This window comes from Poromitra crassiceps (assembly GCF_964638095.1).
Source record: "Poromitra crassiceps genome assembly, chromosome: 7".
Taxonomy (NCBI): Eukaryota; Metazoa; Chordata; class Actinopteri; order Beryciformes; family Melamphaidae; genus Poromitra; species Poromitra crassiceps.
The window spans coordinates 4,797,492-4,819,379 of NC_139628.1; the positions used below are offsets into that span (position 1 = coordinate 4,797,492).

General features: G+C 44.0%; 1 protein-coding gene across 1 annotated transcript in view; it reads right to left on the bottom strand.

The window, feature by feature from the left end:
* The window catches only part of LOC310780286 (NLR family CARD domain-containing protein 3-like), a gene marked incomplete at its 3' end in the record, with an annotated part of 74,799 nt that overhangs the window by 23,580 nt on the left and 29,331 nt on the right, over positions 1-21,888 (bottom strand). The window contains exons 2-7 of the mRNA XM_083640845.1: positions 13,032-13,145; positions 10,688-10,766; positions 9,308-9,524; positions 5,293-7,114; positions 1,461-1,631; positions 222-336 (exon numbers count right to left, since the gene is read on the bottom strand). Coding sequence (XP_083496971.1) covers positions 222-336; positions 1,461-1,631; positions 5,293-7,114; positions 9,308-9,524; positions 10,688-10,766; positions 13,032-13,145 — 2,518 coding nt within the window. The remainder of the gene's footprint in view (positions 1-221; positions 337-1,460; positions 1,632-5,292; positions 7,115-9,307; positions 9,525-10,687; positions 10,767-13,031; positions 13,146-21,888) is intronic.

The window sequence follows — 21,888 nt, forward strand, 5'->3', positions numbered from 1 at the left end:
CAAAGAATGTGGAGCCTTTTTAGAGTCATGAATCAACAGTTTAAGTCAGGTTGATGCATCAAGAATCAAGAAAGATGAACTTTCTGTTTCTCATCTTCTCCGTGTGACAGAGAAAATGTGTGTGACTCTCTCAGCCTTCTAGCAGACGTTGGCTCTCCATACCTGAGAGTGTCCAGGCTCCAGTGTGGCTCCTCGAGTCCAGCAGAGAGCAGCTTCACTCCTGTGGCTCCTGGATGATTGTAGCTCAGGTCCAGCTCTCTCAGATGGGAGGGGTTAAAGCTCAAAGCTGAGGCCAAAGAAGCACAGCCTTCCTCTGAGACCATACAGGCTGACAGCCTGGATGCACACGCACACATGCATGCGCACGCACACACACACACACACACACACACACACACAACGTACATAGGTGGATGTTTGTTAGTATACAGCTGTGAAAGTAGTTGTGACAATGCAGTCAAATTCTGGCAAAAAGGTGTCTCAAATACAAACAGTTGATTCAGTGATCGGCTCTATTGGCAGATGGGAAGTGATATTAGCTGTAGAATAATGTGATTTTGTTTTTTTACAAAGTCATAAGTCATTATCTTATGAGTAGTATGAGAATATAATATGAGTGTCAAAGTAACTTACTAACACTACTTGTACCTGGCACAGATACTGTATCTACTAAGCCACCTCCCCCTAAACAGGCCTAAATGTTGGCATCACAACTGGTTTAAAATCATGTGAGCAGAGAAAATGCTACACAGAACAGGTCACATGTTTATTTACTGACCTACATTAACCTGCATGCAAAGCAGGATTTTAATCTGTTGAACATATTGAGGAATCCTGATCTGAGAGCACCAAACTTGGAATGTGTTCAATCATATAAACATTTATTGATTTTACCTGAGAGTCTCCATTCTGCAGTTGTATTGTGTGTGTGTGTGTGTGTGTGTGTGTGTGTGCGTGGGCGTGCGCGCGTGCGTGTATGTATATATATATATATATATATATATATATATGCGCATGTATGTACTGTATATATATATATATATGTATATGTAGCCTGTGCTGTGGTGTGCAGGAGTGGCGGGTAAAAGTTATAAAACTAAACCTGCCCTGAACGAACGAGCTAATTCATGTTTTGAACACGATATGATGCCATCTTATTTCAGTGAGTAGATAGCACAGTGGTTAAAGAGTTGTGCTGCCATGCAAGTGACCCAGGTTCAAATCCAGGTTGGGGCAGCATTTTACTTTTGCATAGATGTGTATTAAATGTCTAATAAATGTCTATGTAGACGTTGAAATGACGTCTAGGCTAAGACTAGACTTCTATTAAACTTTCACTTTTGAAAATTCAATAGCCTTAATCTAGACTAGACGTCTACAGACAAATAGATGTTGAATAGACGTTTTATATACGTCTTTTAGACGTGAAATTGCTCAGTGCGATCATAACCTGATGTTACCTGAGAGTCTTCAGTCTGCAGTGTGGACTCTTCAGCCCAGCAGAGAGCAGCTTCACTCCGGAATCTTGCAGGTCATTGTGACTCAGGTCCAGCTCTGTCAGAGAGGACTTGGAGCTGAGAACTGAGCCCAGAGCTTCACAGCTTCTCTCTGACAACTGACAGCCACTCAGCCTTAAAAGAAATGCACGTAAATACAAATTGTATTCTAACAAAGGAAGATTCTGTGCACATCCAAACAGGCTGGAGGTGCTGGTCAAGAAAGCTGGAGTACTTGATGAGAGAGAAGGAATGTATCCCATATACTTCAGAGCATTTTCAGGGAGGGACCGCACACTCCAGGACTTGATTTTTATAGAAAAAATGTATTATTAAAAAGACAACGCGTTTCGCTTGCGCTTCTTCAGGTCTTACTGAGTGACTGTTCCAGTCAAACTAATATAGTGTGTGGCAGGAAGACACACCCACCAACACACCGGTTGTCAATTACCATCAGATCATACAGGGAACACAGCAATCAGCAATCAGCAATAGCCTACATAAATATGTTTACATCATAGTAAACAATCATTACACAGCATACATGTAGAGAGGAATAACATACGGCCATAAATCCAATGACATGAATAAATTAGCCTACATGTTTAGTCCAAAACGGAATTGAGTCCCAGACTCTCATTTAGACCATAAGGTTCAACAGTATTCAGTGTAAAAATCCAATAAGACTCTCTGTAGCAGTAGTTTGTGAATATCGCCACCTCTAGTCGGCAGGGAAACCTTTTCAATCCCCATGAATCTGAGAGTAGATGCCGCACCATGCCCCCTCTCACTATAGTGTCTGGCGATGGCGTATAACATATTGCCGTTTCTAATAGCGGCTTTGTGTTAGGCGATGCGTAATTTAAGACTACGCTTCGTCTGTCCAACATACACCATACCACAGGGACATTTTAAACAGTATATCACATGGGTTGTATCACAATTGATGAAACCCTTGACCTTGTATTCCTTCCCTGTATGTGGGTGGTGAAAGAACTTGGTCGACAAAGTAGTTGGAAATCCAACTACTTTATGTTTGACAGCAATTTCTATATGCAGACCCAGGGTACCTCTATGGGTTCGTCATTTGGCCCTAATTATGCTAATTTATTCATGGGCCACTGGGAATCTCTCTTTATCCACAATCTGTCCTTCATGCCTTTATTGAAACATGTCAAGTATTGGAAAAGGTACATAGATGATGTTCTTATGGTATTTGATGGTACTGAAAGTGAACTATTGGAGTTTCGAGATTACATTAACAACACACGCCCCACCCTCAAGTTCTCCATGGAATACAGTACGAAACAGATAGACTTTCTAGACCTACGTATTTCCATTAATGATGAGCAGGGTATTGACACGACTATTTATCGTAAGCCGACTGATAGAAATGGCCTTCTACATGCACGCAGTCATCATCCTAGGCGCATGGTTGAAAACATTCCGTATGGCCAGTTCATGCGCCTCAAGCCTATTTGCAGTAGCGCGACTGACTTTGAAAAGAAGGCAGATGACATGCACAAGAGATTTAGACAGAGGGGCTATAATGAATCTGTCATCTGCACGGCTAGGGATAAAGTTAGGGATGTACAGAGGGAATCCCTCCTAACCCCTAATGACAAGGCTACCCAGGACCCTAGAGTCACTTTTGTGTCGGAGTTTAACGCCTCCTCCCAAGCTATTAGTAACATTGTGCGTAAACACTGGGATATACTCAAATGTGATCCTAACTTGAAAAACATTGCCAGCCATCCTCCACGATTTTGTTTCAGAAAAGTTAGAAACGTAAGGGACTCTGTTGTCTCGTCAGTCTACAAATCTCTGAGTGATAACTCCAATTGGCTGCGTAAGGAGTGTGGCCAACTATACGGTAGCTACCATTGTGGGAAGTGCACCCACTGTTCCAATGGAATGTCGACCAAGTTCTTTCACCACCCACATACAGTGATACAACCCATGTGATATACTGTTTAAAATGTCCCTGTGGTATGGTGTATGTTGGACAGATGAAGCGTAGTCTTAAATTACGCATCGCCGAACACAAAGCCGCTATTAGAAACGGCAATATGTTATACGCCATCGCCAGACACTATAGTGAGAGGGGGCATGGTGCGGCATCTACTCTCAGATTCATGGGGATTGAAAAGGTTTCCCTGCCGACTAGAGGTGGCGATATTCACAAACTACTGCTACAGAGAGAGTCTTATTGGATTTTTACACTGAATACTGTTGAACCTTATGGTCTAAATGAGAGTCTGGTACTCAATTCCTTTTTGGACTAAACATGTAGGCTAATTTATTCATGTCATTGGATTTATGGCCGTATGTTATTCCTCTCTACATGTATGCTGCGTAATGATCGTTTACTATGATGTAAACATATTTATGTATTGTTTATTGTTTTCTATGATGTAAACATATTTATGTAGGCTATTGCTGATTGCTGATTGCTGTGTTCCCTGTATGATCTGATGGTAATTGACAACCGGTGTGTTGGTGGGTGTGTCTTCCTGCCACACACTATATTAGTTTGACTGGAACAGTCACTCAGTAAGACCTGAAGAAGCGCAAGCGAAACGCGTTGTCTTTTTAATAATAAATTTCTTCTATAAAAGTCAAGTCCTGGAGTGTGCGGTCCCTCCCTGAAAATGCTTTGAAGTATATGGGATACATTCCTTCTCTCTCAACAAATTGTATTCTCTTATATTCTAATGTCAATGGTGTCTCTTTTTTCTTTCCGATTACTACTAATAATACTAATAATTAAAAGCAGTGAGTGTACCTTGAATTGTGCTACTCTATACAGTAGTTCACTGAGCTGAGTGTAGCACTAACAAAGCCAAGGATGCTGGGTTGATTTCTAATGTGGTCAACAATGCTAAAAAATATATTTACATGTCTTCCGGTAAAGTAATGCATCCAAAGGGTAGCAAATGGTACATCCTAGGTTACGCTTTACAAAAGCAGATATAAAGTGTTTTAATATGAGCCTGATCCCTCTGGAAGGCATTTCACAGTGTAGAGGCCCTGATCGCAAAAGTGTTTTCACCTTCAGTCTTGAGTCTGGACTGAGATAAAGTCAGAAGGACCTGAATATCTCAGCTTATTCTCTGACTCACAGGGTGCATGCTTTAAATGTGATCAGTGAAATCATTATATTAATTCTGTATCTAAGTGGTAACCATGTAGAGAGAAACTGAAATTGAGCATATGTGATCTCTAGCTGCTCTATTGTGAACAAGCTAGAGGTGTGACAATGAATTATGGCGACATGAATTAAGAAAAGTGCAGTAATCACATATCAGAGCATGGATGATCTCCAAATCCTCCATGTTCTTGACTGTGTATTTGAATTTGAATAAAAGAAGTGCTGGAAAATTCCCAAACACCCAAATGAGGTTTGTACCCTCTTTCCTATCAGGTAATTTATTTATCTCTAGTCGCTTACTTTCACTTGCTGCTGCTAGGCACCTATAGGCCCTTGATTAAGTCTCCAGGTGTATCTTCCCTGAGACAGACCTGATAGTGTGTATATACTATAGATATGCCTGAACATAATGGGCAGACAGGATCCACACATTCTCCCACTTCATCCACTGGACCTGCTTTGCATGGGACACCACCTTGGCACACCTCAGTTTTAGTCCCTCTGCGATCCTGTGGCTTAGGAGTTATCTGAGCCACAGGTCGCAGAGGGTATATTTTAATCGTGCGCTATCAGACAGTAGGATTCTAAATTGCGGGGTCCCTTATCAATACTATATTGAATCTATATAGTTTTCCTTTCACTCACACAGCCTTTTTAGAGGCTTTGAGAACTGGCAGAAGCCTCAGAAGAGCCTCCTCTGAAGCAGAGTATTTCCTCAGGTCAAACTCGTCCAGCTCTTCTTCTGATGACAGTAGGATGAATACCAGAGCTGACCACTGAGCAGGGGAGAGTTTGTCTCTTGAGAGACTTCCTGATATCAGGTGTCGTTGGATCTCCTCCACTAGAGAATGGTCATTCAGCTCATTCAGACAGTGGAACAGATTGATGCTTCTCTCTGCAGAGGGATTCTCCTTGAGTTTCTTCTTGATGTACTGGACAGTTTTGTGATTGGTCTGTGAGCCACTTCCCATCTGTGTCTGCAGACCTTGTAGGAGATTCTGATTGGTCTCCACTGAAAGGCCCAGGAGGAAGCGGAGGAACAAGTCCAGGTGTCCAGTTGGACTCTGTAAGGCCTTGTCCACAGCAGTCTGGCAGAGGAGATTTACGTGCAATTTGCCTAGTTGAGATGCTGTGGAGGTGAATTGTGGTTCTGACAGCCGATTGACACCAGAGTCAATGAATGAGACAATGACATAAACAGCAGCCAGGAACTCCTGAAGGCTCAGATGGACAAAGCAGAAGACATTGTTCTGATACAGCCCACACTCCTCTTTAAAGATCTGTGTGAACACTCCTGAGGACACTGCGGCTGCTTTCAATATATTGATATCAATGTCACAATCTTTCAGGTCGGCTTCATAGAAGATCAGGTTGCCTTTCTCCAGCTGGTCAAAAGCCAGTTTTCCCAGAGAGAGAATCACATCCCTACTCTCTGTATCCCAGTGTAGATCTCTCTCATCTTTCTCATGATACTTGGCATTCTTCAGTTTGCACTGAACGACCAGGAAGCGGATATACACCTCAGTCAGGGTATTGGGCAGGTCTCCTCTCTCTGTGGTTGTCAACACATGCTCCAGCACTGTAGCAATCATCCAACAGAAGACTGGGATGTGGCACATGATGTGGAGGATTCGTGAAGTCTTGATGTGGGAAATGATTCTGCTGGCATGCCCCTCTGTGAATTTCCTCCTATCACTGAATCTCTTCTCGAAGTACTCGTCCTTCTGTTTATCAGTGAAGCCTCTCACCTCTGTCAATACATCAACTAACCCAGGAGGGATCTGATTGGCTGCTGCAGGTCGTGTGGTTATCCAGAGGCAAGCAAAGGGAAGCAGGTTTCCCCTGATGAGGTTTGTCAGCAGCACGTCCACTGAGGCTGACTCATGAACATCAGTCAGGATCTCGTTGTTCTGGAAGTCTAGAGGAAGTCGGCACTCATCCAGACCGTCAAGGATGAACACAACCTGGAACTTGTCAAATCGGCAGATTCCTGCTTCTTTGGTGTCTTTAAAGAAGTAATGAAGAAGTTCCACCAAGCTGAACTTCTTCTCTTTCAGGAGATTCAGTTCACGGAAAGTCAATGGAAATATGAACTGTATATCCTGGTTGGCTTTGTCTTCAGCCCAGTCCAGAGTGAACTTCTGCGTTAAGACTGTTTTCCCAATGCCAGCCACTCCCATCGTCATCAATGTTCTGGCTGGTTTAACTCTTCCAGGTAAGGGTTTAAAGATGTCTTCGCATGTGATTGTTGTTTCTGGTCTCGCTGATTTCCTGGCTGCTGCTTCAATCTGTCTGACCTCATGTTCATCATTGACCCCTCCACTCCCACCCTCTGTGAGGTGATGCTCAGTGTAGATCTCATTCAGATCTGTTGGGTTTCCTGCTTTAGCAATCCCCTCAAACAAACGCTGAAACTTCTCCGCCAGATCAGATTTCAGTTGACGTTGGCAGATGGGAGCAAAAGCTTCTGATGACCAAACAACACATTTAATCAATGAGTGTATTTTAGTGTGGATGTACAGTGTAAATGCTGCTAAAAAATGCTATATTAAAATGCTGAAAACGTCAGATGCTATAAATTCATGCTACATAATTAGTGTTGGATAATAATTTAATTTAATAAATAGATAGTTTCAATAGATAAATAAATAATAATTGATTTGAAGTATGGTTAACTCATTGAGTGCCATGGACGTCTTTCGACGTCCAATTAAATAGTGACGTAGAGTGCCACGGACGTCTTTCGACGTCCAATGCGTTTTTTGACGGTGGGACGTCGATCAAAGCCTTCCGCATTTCCTGTACAACTATTGTAGCTATTGGAGGTCTATAACCTATTTTACAGAACCCTTAGGTGGCGACAGTGCTCTCCAGATTACAGAAATGTCAGGAATACACAGCCTGAAATAGCCGTGATCAAAGTGAACCCGCTCATGCTGCAGCCCAGAGCCATGTAGATTGTTCTGGCTGCAACTGACGGGGGCTGCGAACACAGTCAATCCGCGCACACAACTGAGCCCTTCTGCCTCTGTCTGTCTGTCAGCATAGTTTCTCCACATGATTAGCCGCTAGAAAAGCAGCAGCCGACAATGAAAAGCCAAACCTTTTACTGCAGTCCGCGTGTGGCTTCTCCATGTTGCGCTGCCTGGGAGGCGGCGCACCAAAAGCACTCCGAAAATAGACGCTGCGTGCGTGAGGCTGTGTGTTACTAGTGTGGGGAGGAGTTTTCAGCTGAGGGGGGGGGGGGGGGGGGGGGAGGAGAGGGGGGGGGGGGGCACGCAGGGCAGGACACAACTACACCACATCACTACATCAGAAAATATTACCTAGAGTCAGTGAATGTGCTTGAAATGCTGCATTTCACAAAAGGCTGAATATCTCAGCTTATAATTTGAAATGCCTGAAAACGCTGAAAACAACCTATCTTCTCCGGCTCATAACTAAAGAACGGAAAATGGTATCAATAAACTTTTTTTTGCTGATGATACAATAGAGTCTTCTTGTTCTTTTTGCGTGTTCTGTGTTTACATAGTAATATCACATAATATTCTGTGGGCCTCGAGAAATCACTGAAAACGCTCTGAAAACTCTGGCACTGGGAGCGTCCGTTCTCCAAAAGTGGCTGGCACTCAATGAGTTAAAGGAGTTAAAATGTATTTGTTTCTGTTCAGGAACTAATGTTCCTTCGTGTTTTACTCTCACTTCCAAGGCGGAACTAATTTTTGTTTTGGTGCTGCTACGACGGAGTTTGTTGACGGACCGTATGTTCTGCAGTGTGGCCATGCGGCTGCATAGCTGTCAATTAGCTCGCTAAGCTAGAGCTGTTGTTTGCTTTCAAGACTGTAGAGTTGACATCTGAAGTCTAAGCAGACTGTCAAAAGACTTTCAAGGATTTAAGGACCTCATTTCACTACAAGCGGCCAACGAGGTATTTTATGTTACATGTAAATGGACTTTGTTTCATGCTATAATTCGTTTTCATGCTTTATACTGTTCAGCTTGCTGATATATTTCTGTATTGTTTTTGATTCATAAATATAGTTCTCACGGCACAAGGCGCATGGCGTAAAAGGCATAAAAGAGAGAGAAAGGAGTGGACACAATGGGGTCATCCCTATGTTCCCCGGGTCCTATGTTCCCTGGGTCCTATGTTCCCCGTTTTTGTGGGACCGGGGAACATAGAAGCCGCAATGCCGACCTTAGGTTTAGGCGTGGGGGTGGGAGAGGTTAGGTTTTGGGTTAGGGTCTGGGGGAGGTTAGGTTTAGGCATGGGGGGAGGTTAGGTTTGGCGTGGGGGCTGGGAGAGGTTAGTGAAAAACGGGGAATATAGAACCCGGGGAACATAGAACCCGGGGAACATAGACATGATCCCGACACAATCAAGAGATGCCAAAAGAAATAAAAGCGCCCGTTCTAAAGAACCGACCTGTGTCTGTATTGTTGTGAAAGGAGCTACATACAGTATATTTGACCACTCCATGATATATATTCAACTCATTGGTAGTGGACAAACATGTTCTGACTGTGTTGCAGAATTGTATAGACGTGATACAGATGTGTACAGAATTTACAGCAGAGTTTGGAAAGGTAAACATCTCATCACATATCTCACTCCACCATGTCTTCTCTTCATAATGCTAAAGTTGTTAAATTGTCTTACTGCTCTGCAGAGAGTCAGCCAGCTTCTCCTGCTTCATGCTCCTCAGGAAGTGGACAGTGATGTCCAGAAAAGCCTCTCTGCTGCTCCTCATCTTCTCTTCCTCCACACCATCCACCACCTCTGCATCCTCCCTCTGACTGTCTGAATCTGGACTCATAATCCTCTGGACCCTTTTCAGCTCATTCTTCACAAAAGTGACAATGTCCTCCTCAAGAACCTGGAACACATACAAAATAATGGAACCCAACAAATGTATTACTCTATGCAGAACCCATTCTCACATCCAAGTTGTCAAACTGTAACGTTCGGTCAGAAAATCCTAGATTTGAAATCAATCTCTCTAAACACGGATCAATTGAAAGTATGGACCGGCTCCGGAACGGAGAAATGCAGTTTCCCACTGTCTGCCTGCAGCGACGTCTGTCGAGGAGAAATGTTTTGTTTTCCACTGCCTGGCACTCAAAGAGCAGCATCGCACAATTCACATCGTACTTTGTCGCGTTTCTGAACAAAATAGTCCCACAACGGGCTGTTTTAAACATGCTTCGACATGTTCCTTTCTGTTTCTCATTTTTATCATCTGCTCAAAGCAGAGAAGAGCAGAGGGGGGCGGGGTGTGTGTTGTACATGCTGCATGGAGCTCTGTGTGTGTAACCGGACTCTGTGCGCTGCCGCGGCTGCGTTTGATCAGACATCAGACAAGTAGGTGTGAATGAAAATCGACATCAACAATATATTTATTGCCAAATCAAGCTTTATTAACCCTTGTGCCATGTTTTAATATTTACATACCATTGCTATAGTACCCACAAAGTAGGAAAACAATTGTCAGATTGGCAACACTGTTGTATGCAAATTAACATGCAAATTGTACGTTTAACCGACATGCTTAACCAATCAAAGACGTTCTTGGCGGTTAAACAGTTAACGGTTAACCGTCGACATCCCTAGGCTGGATTGTGTCGAGAACCAGCACCAGCACCAGCATGTGCCCCTTCCCCACAGCCACACCATATCCAAACCCTAACCCCGACCAAGTGGCTAACCCTAACCAACCACCAGGGGGACCATTGCCTAACCGCGACCTCCTCAACCTCATGCCTAGCACTACAACATTCACCATCAACCTCCTCAACCCCAACCTTGTTGAAAAATAAGGACAGGGGTACCCGGGGCGTGATAGGGTTCCTGACCGAACGTTACAGTTTGAGGACTTGGGTGTGAGAATGTGTTGGTATGGATGGTTTGAAAGCCCACTGGTCTAAAAAGTGCAGCATGGAGACTATAATGAAGTGCAGCATGGAGACTATAATGACCAGGATGGCTGATTTGCATTTTCTTTGTAGCTGAAGTCAAATGTGTTGTTGTTCATTTACACACCATAAATATGGAGTCCAGGTCTGTTTGATGCTCCTGGCCAGACTGACCACTGGGAACCTCCTTCCTTTGCTGCTCAACTCTGTGGATAAAACATCCCCAGACATGTGCACGCACCCCCCCCCCCCCCCCCCCCCACACACACACACACACATACGCACACACATACACACACGCACACACGCACACAGACAGAGAGACACACACACACACACACACACACACACACACACACACACACACACTTTTTTTAGGCCAGGTTCATACCCTTATTTTGCTGGCTTCTTGAGTTTTGCTGCAGACCAGCAGGTCCACCATTGGGAGGCAGTGTTGCCCTGTTTTTGGACACATCTAGCTCTTAAGGTTTGCTAGTAAAAATCCCTCACGAATCTGGCTGTTGGCTGGAAATATACGAATGTATACAGGTATACAAATTCTTTTTTTAAATAGTATTCCGGGACCCTGCCTACCAAATTTGAACCCCCACCACCAGCTGAACCCTGTGGGCCCACTAAGCACGGCCTCCATCCTGGGGGAAACAAAGTCCATATTAACTCGGGGTGAGGGACGGGCATTTCAAATTAGCCTTGGCTAGAAATGATAGAAATGCTATGATACATGTCATCAGACATTGGTAAATGTTACATGTTATGTATCTGTCCCTCTATAAATAAATGAAATGAAAACTGGTCTGAGGGCTGTCTTTTCAAGTTCCAGCACAGCCTTTGTCTACCTGAATTTGAAGCACCAAATGGGCCTCCAGGACCCAAGACAGGCATCCCCATCCTGATACTGCCAGCCCAGGAGGTTGAGGAGAGACTTACCCTGCCAGAGAAGACTTTACCATGTGGGAGAGGAGAGACTTACCCTGCCAGAGAAGACCTTACCATGTGGGAGAGGAGAGACTTACCCTGCCAGAGAAGACCTTACCATGTGGGAGAGGAGAGACTTACCCTGCCAGAGAAGACTTTACCATGGGGGAGGAGAGACTTACCCTGCCAGAAAAGACCTTACCATGTGGGAGAGGAGAGACTTACCCTGCCAGAGAAGACCTTACCATGTGGGAGAGGAGAGACTTACCCTGCCAGAGAAGACCTTACCATGTGGGAGAGGAGAGACTTACCCTGCCAGAAAAGACTTTACCATGGGGGGGAGGGGGTGCTGCTGGTCATTGCCAGCTTCACGAGGCCAAATCACATGTGAAACGCCTCATAATCACAGCTCGTGTGATATATTGTAAAGCCAGCTTTGCTAGACGTCAATATGTACATGAAAATATGTAAATCTATGCAAATTATCTTGGAGTAAACTATAGGGCCCACTGTTCTAGCCACTTGTGGATACTGCACCTCCAAAAGCCGGCGTTTGGACCAGGTTCCCTAGGGGGCCAGATTGCCGAGATTCTCAAGAAGCCAGCTTCTGTATTAGGTCCAATGCAATCTCAATGGGTGTGCGATGATTTGCAAAATGTGGCCTTCCAGGATTTCACAAGCTCGAATGCCTATATTTTCATTGTTGGGTCGAAGTTTACGAAGTCGTAAGGCCAGACATGTCCCATGGAAAACATGGCTTTTGTCATCTACGAATCTAACCCTAACTAACATAACCAAGTTGTTTTCTTGCCTAACCATGTCCATTAAAACCAATCTTTGGGGACGTATTTCAACATTTTCAAATGCGCAGCGCGGAGATTATGGTGCACTCCAGCGCAGCGGGGTATTTTTGCGCCTAAGAAGTGGTCTTGAATAACGTAGCACTAGCAGTCTGTAGCTAACACAGCAGAGAACGTGCAGCCAGACAGAGAAAAGTCCAGAAATCTGCCTGAAATCTCTGCCTGCAACATACTGAATTTTTCCATTGTTTGGGGGTGAAAAAAAACATATTGTAGGCGGAGTTCCCAGCATGCTCTGGGGTAGATGTGTTTATTAATGTGCTTTGGGAGGTTAGTTAAAGGACTTCCTATTCTATATGCGTGATGTTAGTTATCTGCAAGATTATGTGTCGACGAATAGTGCTGTTCTGCATGCAATTACATTGCTTCACAATGTTGAAACGTTGGCACCATGGGTGAGTCGGGTGTGCAGTTCACTGACCTCTGAGATGCTGTGTTTGGGTGTGTGTTCTAATGCAATAAATGGTATTTCCTGTAGTCTTGTGGTGTATGGGGCACAGGATCTGCTACTAAAACGGAGATCATCTCTTTCTGCTTGTGCTTGTTTTCCTAACTTTTCATTGGGTGGGCAAGACTCATGTCTGAGTGGGCATTGCCCACCCCTGCCCATAGCTGAAATTGCCCACCTCTTCTTAGCAGAGCTGCGTGATAAACTAATTTGATTTAATTTCTTACCTTTGCTCAGCAGAGGACGCTCCATCTTTGAAGTTGAGCGGGAGATAAATAGACTGGTCACTCTTCATGGACACACAGCTGGGCTCAGGGGAGTCTGGACTTTCCTGATGGATCCTGATAGAAACAGCATCATCTCATGAAACATTGTGAAATCAGTTTGAATTCTGAAAGCCAGATTTACACCAACACTTATGTGAAAATAAGGTTCTTCCACCACTAACTACATTATATTGTGTGACAATATGGACTGGACTCTGTGACAACAGCACAAATTTGACAAAATTTTCAGCTAAAGGTTGGCTGATGGTTAATGCAACTACAACAACTTGTTTAAGGTCATGATGAAATAAATTTTGATTGACCTGACCTGAGTGACCCACCAGCAAGTTTAAGTGGTTGATATCAATAAGCGCAAGTGCTTGTGTAACAGTAACTGTCTTTAGTGAAACTAGAACACACCCCAAGACAGACAGGACAGGGAAAATAACATATTGGTCACATGGTTACTAAGACAACCAATAACATACCAGGAAGGGCGAATAACATCCGGGTCAGATGGTTACTATGACAACCAATAACATCCTTGGCACACGATGGAGTTGTGTTCATTTCAGTCATTTAGTTGAGATTAGATAGAAACATATTATGAACATATTGAAGGTATCTGTGTCCTTGTGAGGAAGACAATTTCACGATTTTTTTTATGAAGGGCCGGACCAATCCTCATGACTTGATACCTCTTCTTATGAGAGCAGGGTTGAGTTAAACCCTCCAACACATAAACAGTTTCTTCCAATGGAAATGGTGGTGCTTTGAACACCCTGTTGCGTGACACAAGCGTTGAAGCCATTCACTGTGCATAACGTCTCTTTTAAACGTTGCTGCTGACTGGGTAACACCTATGATGCGCCCACCAAACAAGAGGCAACATACCTCAAACTGTTGCAAACAGTTTCAAGGAAACATGACATTCAAACCGGAAAATGGAGCACACAGTGTTTACCTTAAAACAATTCTGGTTTCTAGTCGATGTGTGAGTCGGTAACCATGATAGTCTTAAAGGCACTTTTAAGTTAGTGTGGTGGCTGAATACCACAGACCGCAGGTTCAGACACCGTTAAGGCACAAATACTAGGAAGCAGAGTAATATATAAAAAATAGCAATCTTTATTTAGAAGAAGGTTGTTTTGTTAATTAAAACAGCGCTCAGCACAACAGCACAGGTTGATTATGGCAGGACAGGTGGCAGTACAGGATGACATGTAATCAAGTAAAAAAGAACACAAAACGAACATAAACAACCAAGGCAGTGGCCCCACTCACTCTGTTCCCCCCCCCTATTGCCACACTGTATGTTGCACCTGCTCAAAGAGCCCTTGTACAGGTGGTCCACCGGCACACACACAGAAGGAATTAAGGCCAGACGCCTCTCCGACACTGGGCCCGCTCTCCCCAAACACAGCACACGCTTACGAAATTAACTGTTAGCCTGGGAGATGCTAATGTTAGCTAAATGCCATAGGGCCTGCAAAGACATACCGGTCCGCCACAATAAAACATGTTCAACACGGATGTTTTTCAATGACCAAACCCTAACCAAGTTGTTTCACTTGCCTAACCATTACCGCAACTCAAAAGTCTCCCAGGCTAATGTAAGCTATTTTTATGGAGGTTTTATTTTGAAATCCGGAAACGGAAGTGGGCGGTTATTCATTGTCTCTCTCATTACATTACATTACATTACGTCATTTGGCAGACGCTTTTATCCAAAGCGACTTACAATAACACATTTTTTGTCAGCAATAGAGCAATCAACTATGGAGCACAGTCTATGACAACTACAAATTCTGAAGGAACAGTGGTACGAGTTTAGTTTATTTTTATTTTTATTTTTTTAATAGAAAGAGAGAGAAAGAAGTTAGATCAAGAAGGGCCCAGATGGAGACTGAAAAGGTGAGTCTTTAGTCTTTTCCGAAAGATCGGCAGTGATTCAGCAGTCCTGACCGAAGGTGGAAGCTCGTTCCACCATTGGGGAGCCAGGGACGAGAAGAGTTGATGAGCGACTTTTGAGCCCCCGTAGCGAAGGAGGGGCGACGCGACCTGCACTGGTGGAGGAGCGAAGGGAGTGCTGAGAGGTTTGGAACCTGACCATAGATTGCAGGTACAGGGGAGCTGACTGGTGTACTGCCCTGTAGGCCAGTACCAGTGTCTTGAATTTGATGCGAGCTGAGATGGGAAGCCAGTGGAGGTCCCGGAAGAGGGGAGTGACATGAGAGAATTTGGGTTGGGTGAATACCAGACGGGCTGCAGCGTTCTGAATGAGCTGAAGCAGTCGGATTTCGGTGGCAGGTAGGCCGGCCAGGAGCACGTTGCAGTAGTCCAGGCGAGAGATGATAAGTGACTGGACCAGGAGTTGAGTCGCTTCTCTTGTGAGAAAGGGACGGATTTTGCAGATGTTGTAGAGGGAGAACCTACAGGAGCGTGCTGTCGCAGCTATGTTGGCTGAGCAAGACAGCTGGTTGTCGAGGATCACCCCAAGGTTCTTAGCTGTTTGGGAGGGAAGTACAGTGGTGTTGTCGATGGAGAGATCTGCGAGAGGGCAGTCTTTCCCTGGGAGGAAGAGTAGCTCTGTCTTACCAAGGTTGAGCTTGAGGTGGTGGGCAGACATCCAGTAGCCAATGTCTTTGAGACATGCAGAGATGCGAGCCTCGATTTGATTGTCGGAGGGGGGGGAGGAAAGGAAAAACTGGGTGTCATCAGCATAGCAGTGATAAGAGAAGCCATGAGAAGAGATCACATAGGCAAGAGATCTGATATAGAGAAGGAAAAGTAAGGGGCCCAGGACTGAGCCCTGGGGGACACCGGTGGTAAGAGGGCAGGATCTGGAGAGGGACCCTCTCCATAAGACCTGGTATGAGCGGTTCGAGAGATAGGAAGCAAACCAGGAGAGTGCAGAACCTGAAATGCCGAGGTCAGACAGAGTGGAAAGAAGGATTTGGTGGTTGACTGTATCGAAGGCAGCAGACAGGTCAAGGAGGACAAGTAGCTAGATCTGCCTTGGCTCTCCGGCAAGAGAGGTAATCTTGGCAGGAGCGGCAGCGGCCTGTGTCTGTCTGGCAGTTTCCCAGAGGCGGCGGCCTGGACAAAGGTGTGATGCGCTCCCCCTTATTGTATGTTTCTCAATCCTAACATTGTTCTCTCTGCTCCACTTAGTTGTTCTGCCCTGGTTGCTAAGGCCTGGTTGCTAAGCTGATCCCACTCTGCTGCTCATGCCTGGCTCAGCTGATCCTCCTCTCCATTCCAGTGGCATTGCTTATGCCTGGACTCAGCTGATCCTCATCTGTTAATCATAGAGCTCATTCATAAATAGTGGCAGCTTCAGTCATTCTCTCTCCCTCTCTCAGCTCAACACCTCAACATGCTGGTGGCAGCAGCATGTGCCTGGTTTGTTTTGATACTTTGATTTACTTTCTTTGATTTATCCTTTCTTTACTTTGGGAAAGGTGGGTATGGTGGTTTAGTTTTCGTGGCTTTGTTTATACAGTTTAGTTGGTTATGTTTTGTAGTTTAGGGTGGTGCCTGGTCCGCCGGCCGTGTGTCGGCCAGTGTGTGCCCGCTCTTTTGCTCTGTTTGGCTGTCCCACCTGACCCCTTTGTTATTTTGGTTTTTTCTAGAGAGCTAAACTTTGAGTTGGAAAAATAAAAAGACTCTTTTTTGCAAACTTGTTCTTTGATTCCTTCTTTATATGTTATTGGTCTCCAAGCGAGCCTTTTCAAAGGTGGCCGTAACAAAATGTCTTAGGCTTGGGGAGACAGGCCTGAAGAACCTCCTCGCACTTCTTCTCCTCATGCTCCTTGTGCGTGGTGGAAATTGTGGGGCCAAACCACAAGCGCCGGAAGCGGGGGGGGGCAAGGGGACATTTTGTCCCCCTAAATATGAGAGAGAGAGTTGGGAAAAAAGAGGAGAATCCGCAGCCAGCGCTCCGAGAGCACTCCCCCCCCTGCCCCCACCCGCTCCGACTCGCTGCTCGGCTTTCGCTTTTGGCAGCTTCTGGGGAGCAAGTTACAGAGAGCCCACTTTACACTGTTTACACAGCCTGTGATGCTTGTTAAAGAGATATGCAACCCCCCGTGACCAGAGAGAAGAAAGCCAGGCCATCATGTCAGTTTTTCAAAAAAGGGCGCAGAGTTTTCAGGCTTTCGAATCCGCCCACTCCACATTTGGATAGGATGAGCTTTTGTGGGGCGGGCACATTTCAGAACCAATGGCAGAGCTCTGTGCATTTCCTGCTCGCGCATGTGTAGTTTCAGTTAAAGCCAGCTAGCGCTGTGAATGGATCTGCTGTTGATGTTTCTCCCTTCCACCACCCCCTCGCTTCTCCTGTCCAAACCTCGCGTCACCAGGCTCTCAGTCCAAACACCAGCATACCGTTTTACTTCATCGAACCAAACGGTTCAGCTAACGCTATAATCGGGAGAGACCATAGAACATTTCACTCCGACCAAAACTAAAAAAAACATCGAAAAAATATTTTCTTTAAACACGCATTTTTTTTACGTTTTGGTCCCATGAGATGTTATGCGATCTCCCCTGTTTCTAAATATATCTGTACCGTTTGGTTTGAACCAGTAAAACTATTTATAAGCATATTACGAAATGTGTATTGTAGTATTTTGCGGTGTTTTGGTGACTATGAAAGTCCTTGGTACTGTTTTGATATGATGTCTCGTTAAATGCTCGTTATGGTCCAATTTTGTTTTAAATCAATGCGCCCTGCACTCATTTGGTATATCAGAGTAGAGATATATTCTAGCTTAATTTTGTAATTTTAAATTTACTTTACTTTTATTTTATGTTCTGGTGTGCTATTCATGCTGTGTTTGCTTACAACATTTCAGGCTAAAAAATAGCATTGGCTGTTTAATATAAATAACATTAGAATATTATGCTGTATTGGTTTGTATTTGTTCAAAACATTATAGGCCAAAAAGATTGAAGTATGCCTATTACTGTCAAACTGGTAAAAATGTATTTTAAGCAATAATAACATTAAAACTATAGAGTTGAGCTGAGTTGAGTTTACTCTCACATGTATTATCAACACAGTCCCACAGAAAATTGTATAATACCAACGTTTTGGACCAACGTTGCTATTTTACAATTTCGGCTCGAAAATTGTAAAATAGTAACGTTCTGAGATTTTAGGGTTAGGATTAGAGTAGGGGGAGGGGTTAGAAACAGAAAATCTCCGTAAAACACGCCCAAACCACGCCCACCGCTGTAGACACATATGTTACCATTTTACAATTTCTTAGCCGAAATTGTAAAATAGCAACGTTTGTCCACAAACGTTGCTATTTTACTATTTTTTGGGAGATCGGGTTGGTATTATAGGCCTCAGTGAAACTGGGGCAAAAGATAAGTTTCATGTTTGGGTTTTTACTTTCGTTCTCGTCGCTGATGAACTCGAGTAAGATTTGTGGACTGTGAAAATGATGTCATGTTTTCTGCTTGAGCGCTCTGCTTGGGGGGGCTCTGTCTGCTATCTCCTCTCCGGGCGAAATGCCAAAGGAGAGGGGGGGGGAGTAAGATCAGAGGCACCTGTGCAGGATGGCCCGGCACAATTTTAAGGGAATTACTGTCTATTATTATTATTGGGAAATACTGTCTACTCTCTGTCAATCTCCATGCGAAGGGTTCATTTTCTGCTTGCAAGGTGGGTAGAGGCGGGGTGGCATCGGGGAGTAGTGACTCCTCTCGACCGCCAAGGTCATTCTGGCCATCTAGAGTAGGGCAGTGAGCGCATCGATAGATAACACTTGGGGAGTTACGGGAAATAAGCGGCGAAGCCATGAGAGCGGGGAGCGAGGTGCTTCCCACCAGATTACACTGTTTAGACCATTCGCTCATATAAATCACGTGATTGAATGGTAACTGCTAATTAGCATTAGCTTAAATTAGCATTAGCTTAAATTAGCATTAGCCTAATTAGCCTTAGCATAAGGTTAGGGTGAGGGTTAGGATAGCATTGGCATAATTAGCATAATTAGCATTAGCCTTAGCATTAGCATTAGCATTGCTGGGTTGAGCAGCCCCACCCTCTCGGCTCACTCAAAGATGCAGGGAGGCGGAGGATGCACAGGGAAGATTAGGTTTGGGTATAACTCAGTATTATGGGTTAACTATTGTGGGTTGACTTGTTCGGTGCTTCCCACCTTGATAACAATGTGATGATCGTGTGCTCATCCACCATGTGACTGCATGAAGTAATGGGGGAAGGTCTAAATGGGGAGGTCTTAAGAACCTTCTAGAAGGAATTGAGGTAATGCTTTGGGCAGTATAAATATAGGTGCTGTCCACTGTGTAAAGCACTTCTTCTCATTTTGAAGACAGAGAGATTTTTCTGATCTTGGGATTTTTGAATCTTCTGACTTGGATTTTCTTCCACTTGGAATTTTGCATTGAGAAACTTTGAAGAGCACTCTGTTGCACAGAGACAGCTTTTGAAAACTTTGTTTGATAAATTTTTGAACACTTTGATTTATTTTTTAAATAAATATTTTTTAAAACTCTTTTCCTGCCTTTCAATTTGGACAACATTTTGAGGTTCTTCTTGCTCCAGTTTTCTTCATAAGAAGAGTGAGTATTCCCACAGAGGCATTTCTTAGGCCTTTATAAATACCTGGCCCTTAGTGGCCGCGAGCACGTTTTAAACGTGTTCCCCTCCAACAGCTCTGGTTGTGTGAATGAGGCGTGAGTAATTTCAGTGGATGCGGCGGACGTAGCGCCTCCCACCTGAGATAACGTAGAGCGAACCTAGCCTCTGATGGTGAATCAGCTGATACCTGGTTAGCGCATTCAAGCGGGCGCGCTATGTGGAGCCATGTACATATGACATGCTATGTGAATGGTTCCAAGCGTGACATGTGACATGGCTGTTGCATAGTTTGTCTTTGGACAGATAACTCCTACTACAGAACTGTGGCCAAAAACAAAACTGGTGATTGCTAATCAAAGTTGTTGTGTTATTCGGCATAGCAGAAAATTAGGGTAATTAGAACACTACTATTTCTAAATGTTAATTTAGGGATAGAAAGACTATTTGTACTCTGACCCAGTGTGCTTACATAGGCTAGTAAAAGAGAAAACTACTTTCGACCGTTCCGAGCTAGTGGAGAAGCAGGGGTATAGAAATAAAGGGTTTAAGGTCGAAGCGCCGGGATGTCAAAATAGATGGTCTCTGGGGGGCTCTTACGTATCGGCTGAGAGCTTTTCTCGTCGGGCATCATAGATGCTTGCAGCATCATAGTTGTTTGATGAGATCATATTTTGATATCGTTTTAATATTATCATTGATTTGATATATTTTGGTATTTTAAAGTATTCTTGAGGACCTGAAGGTCATTCGCAGGGTGTTTTCTTCTACATGGCGCCCATACGTGGAGCGTGAGAAATGGTGATTTAGTATACTTCTAGGAGGCTAGAGGCTAGTTACTAATACGGACTAACACACTCAGAGGTTCGGACCCCAAGCAGGGGATCTTTCTTTTGGCTCAACAGAGAAGTGAGCAAAAGAGCTGAAAACACGAAAAAAACGTAATATCGACTTGGACCACAAGGCACACCTGTTAAGCTGTCCCCCCAAAGTAAATCTTGATTCAGAGTCTTGCGGAGAGTCCTGCGTACACTCAAGTGAGTGGTAAATAAAGATATAAGCAATTATATTAATTGATTATAACTTCGTGGGGGCTTCGTAGGGGGCTAAATGAGCCAGGTCCATGCAGTAACCGTTAAGCCAAGTCGGACATATTATAAGGTAGGTCAATAAATCAAAAGCGACTGAAAAGAGATTAGGCCATAGATTGAAATCTTTTCAGAAGCGAGTTGTTCACAGAAAACTGTCTGCAGCAGTAGGAACAAACATGAGTGAGACTACAGAAATGTGGAGAGCGTAGTGAAGTTTCTCACATAAGAGAGGAAAGAAAAGTTGTCCTACGAATAGGTGACCTCAAAGTCTTGAATCTAGGTCCGGGACCTTAGTCTCCTAAACCCAGCGACAAATGATTTTTTTTTTTTTCAAGTTATATTATGAGAATATGGTATGGTGTAAAGAATAGTATATTATGGACATTGTGTTTATAATATGATATATATAATATATCTGATTTGTCATTCATATTGTGAGTTATTATGTCATTCATAATGTATTCTGATTTGTCATTTATATTTCACAATAGACTACGTTGTAAAATTCAAGAAATTAAAAAAGCTTTCTTCCAATTACATAAAGAAAAATGGACTATAGAAATATGGAATAAGCCTAAATTAAGAACTTATTGTCTTACAAAAAATACTTATGAAGTAGAAAAATATGTTGAACAAAATCTATCCAAAACACAAAGATCTCTCTGTGCCCAGCTACGCTCAGGTACCTTGCCTCTTGCCATAGAGACAGGTAGGTTTAGCGGTGTACCTGAGGAACATAGGGCCCTATTCTCCCACAGGCATTCGGCGCTAAAACGGGCCTTAAACGCAAAAAAACGTGCCTTGCGCCTGTTTTGGGACGATATCAATATGGCTTTACGCTCCCAAATGCGCTTTAGGCCGAATGGGCGTGGCGCAGTCCCAGAATGGGCCAGAGTGGGCGTGTCGGCGCTAAATCTCAGCGTACTGCTATCTTCCTACCTGGCGTAAATTTAGCGCTTTGCGCCTTTGAAAACCAGGCCTATTCAGTGCCTTCACTGCCTCTTCTCTGTCACCCTTCTCTCTCTCTCTCTGAGTTCCCAGCATGCATTGTGCTTCTCCATTTCGCTACTAAATAGCAACCAAATGAGCCGAAATAGATATAAAAGGTAGT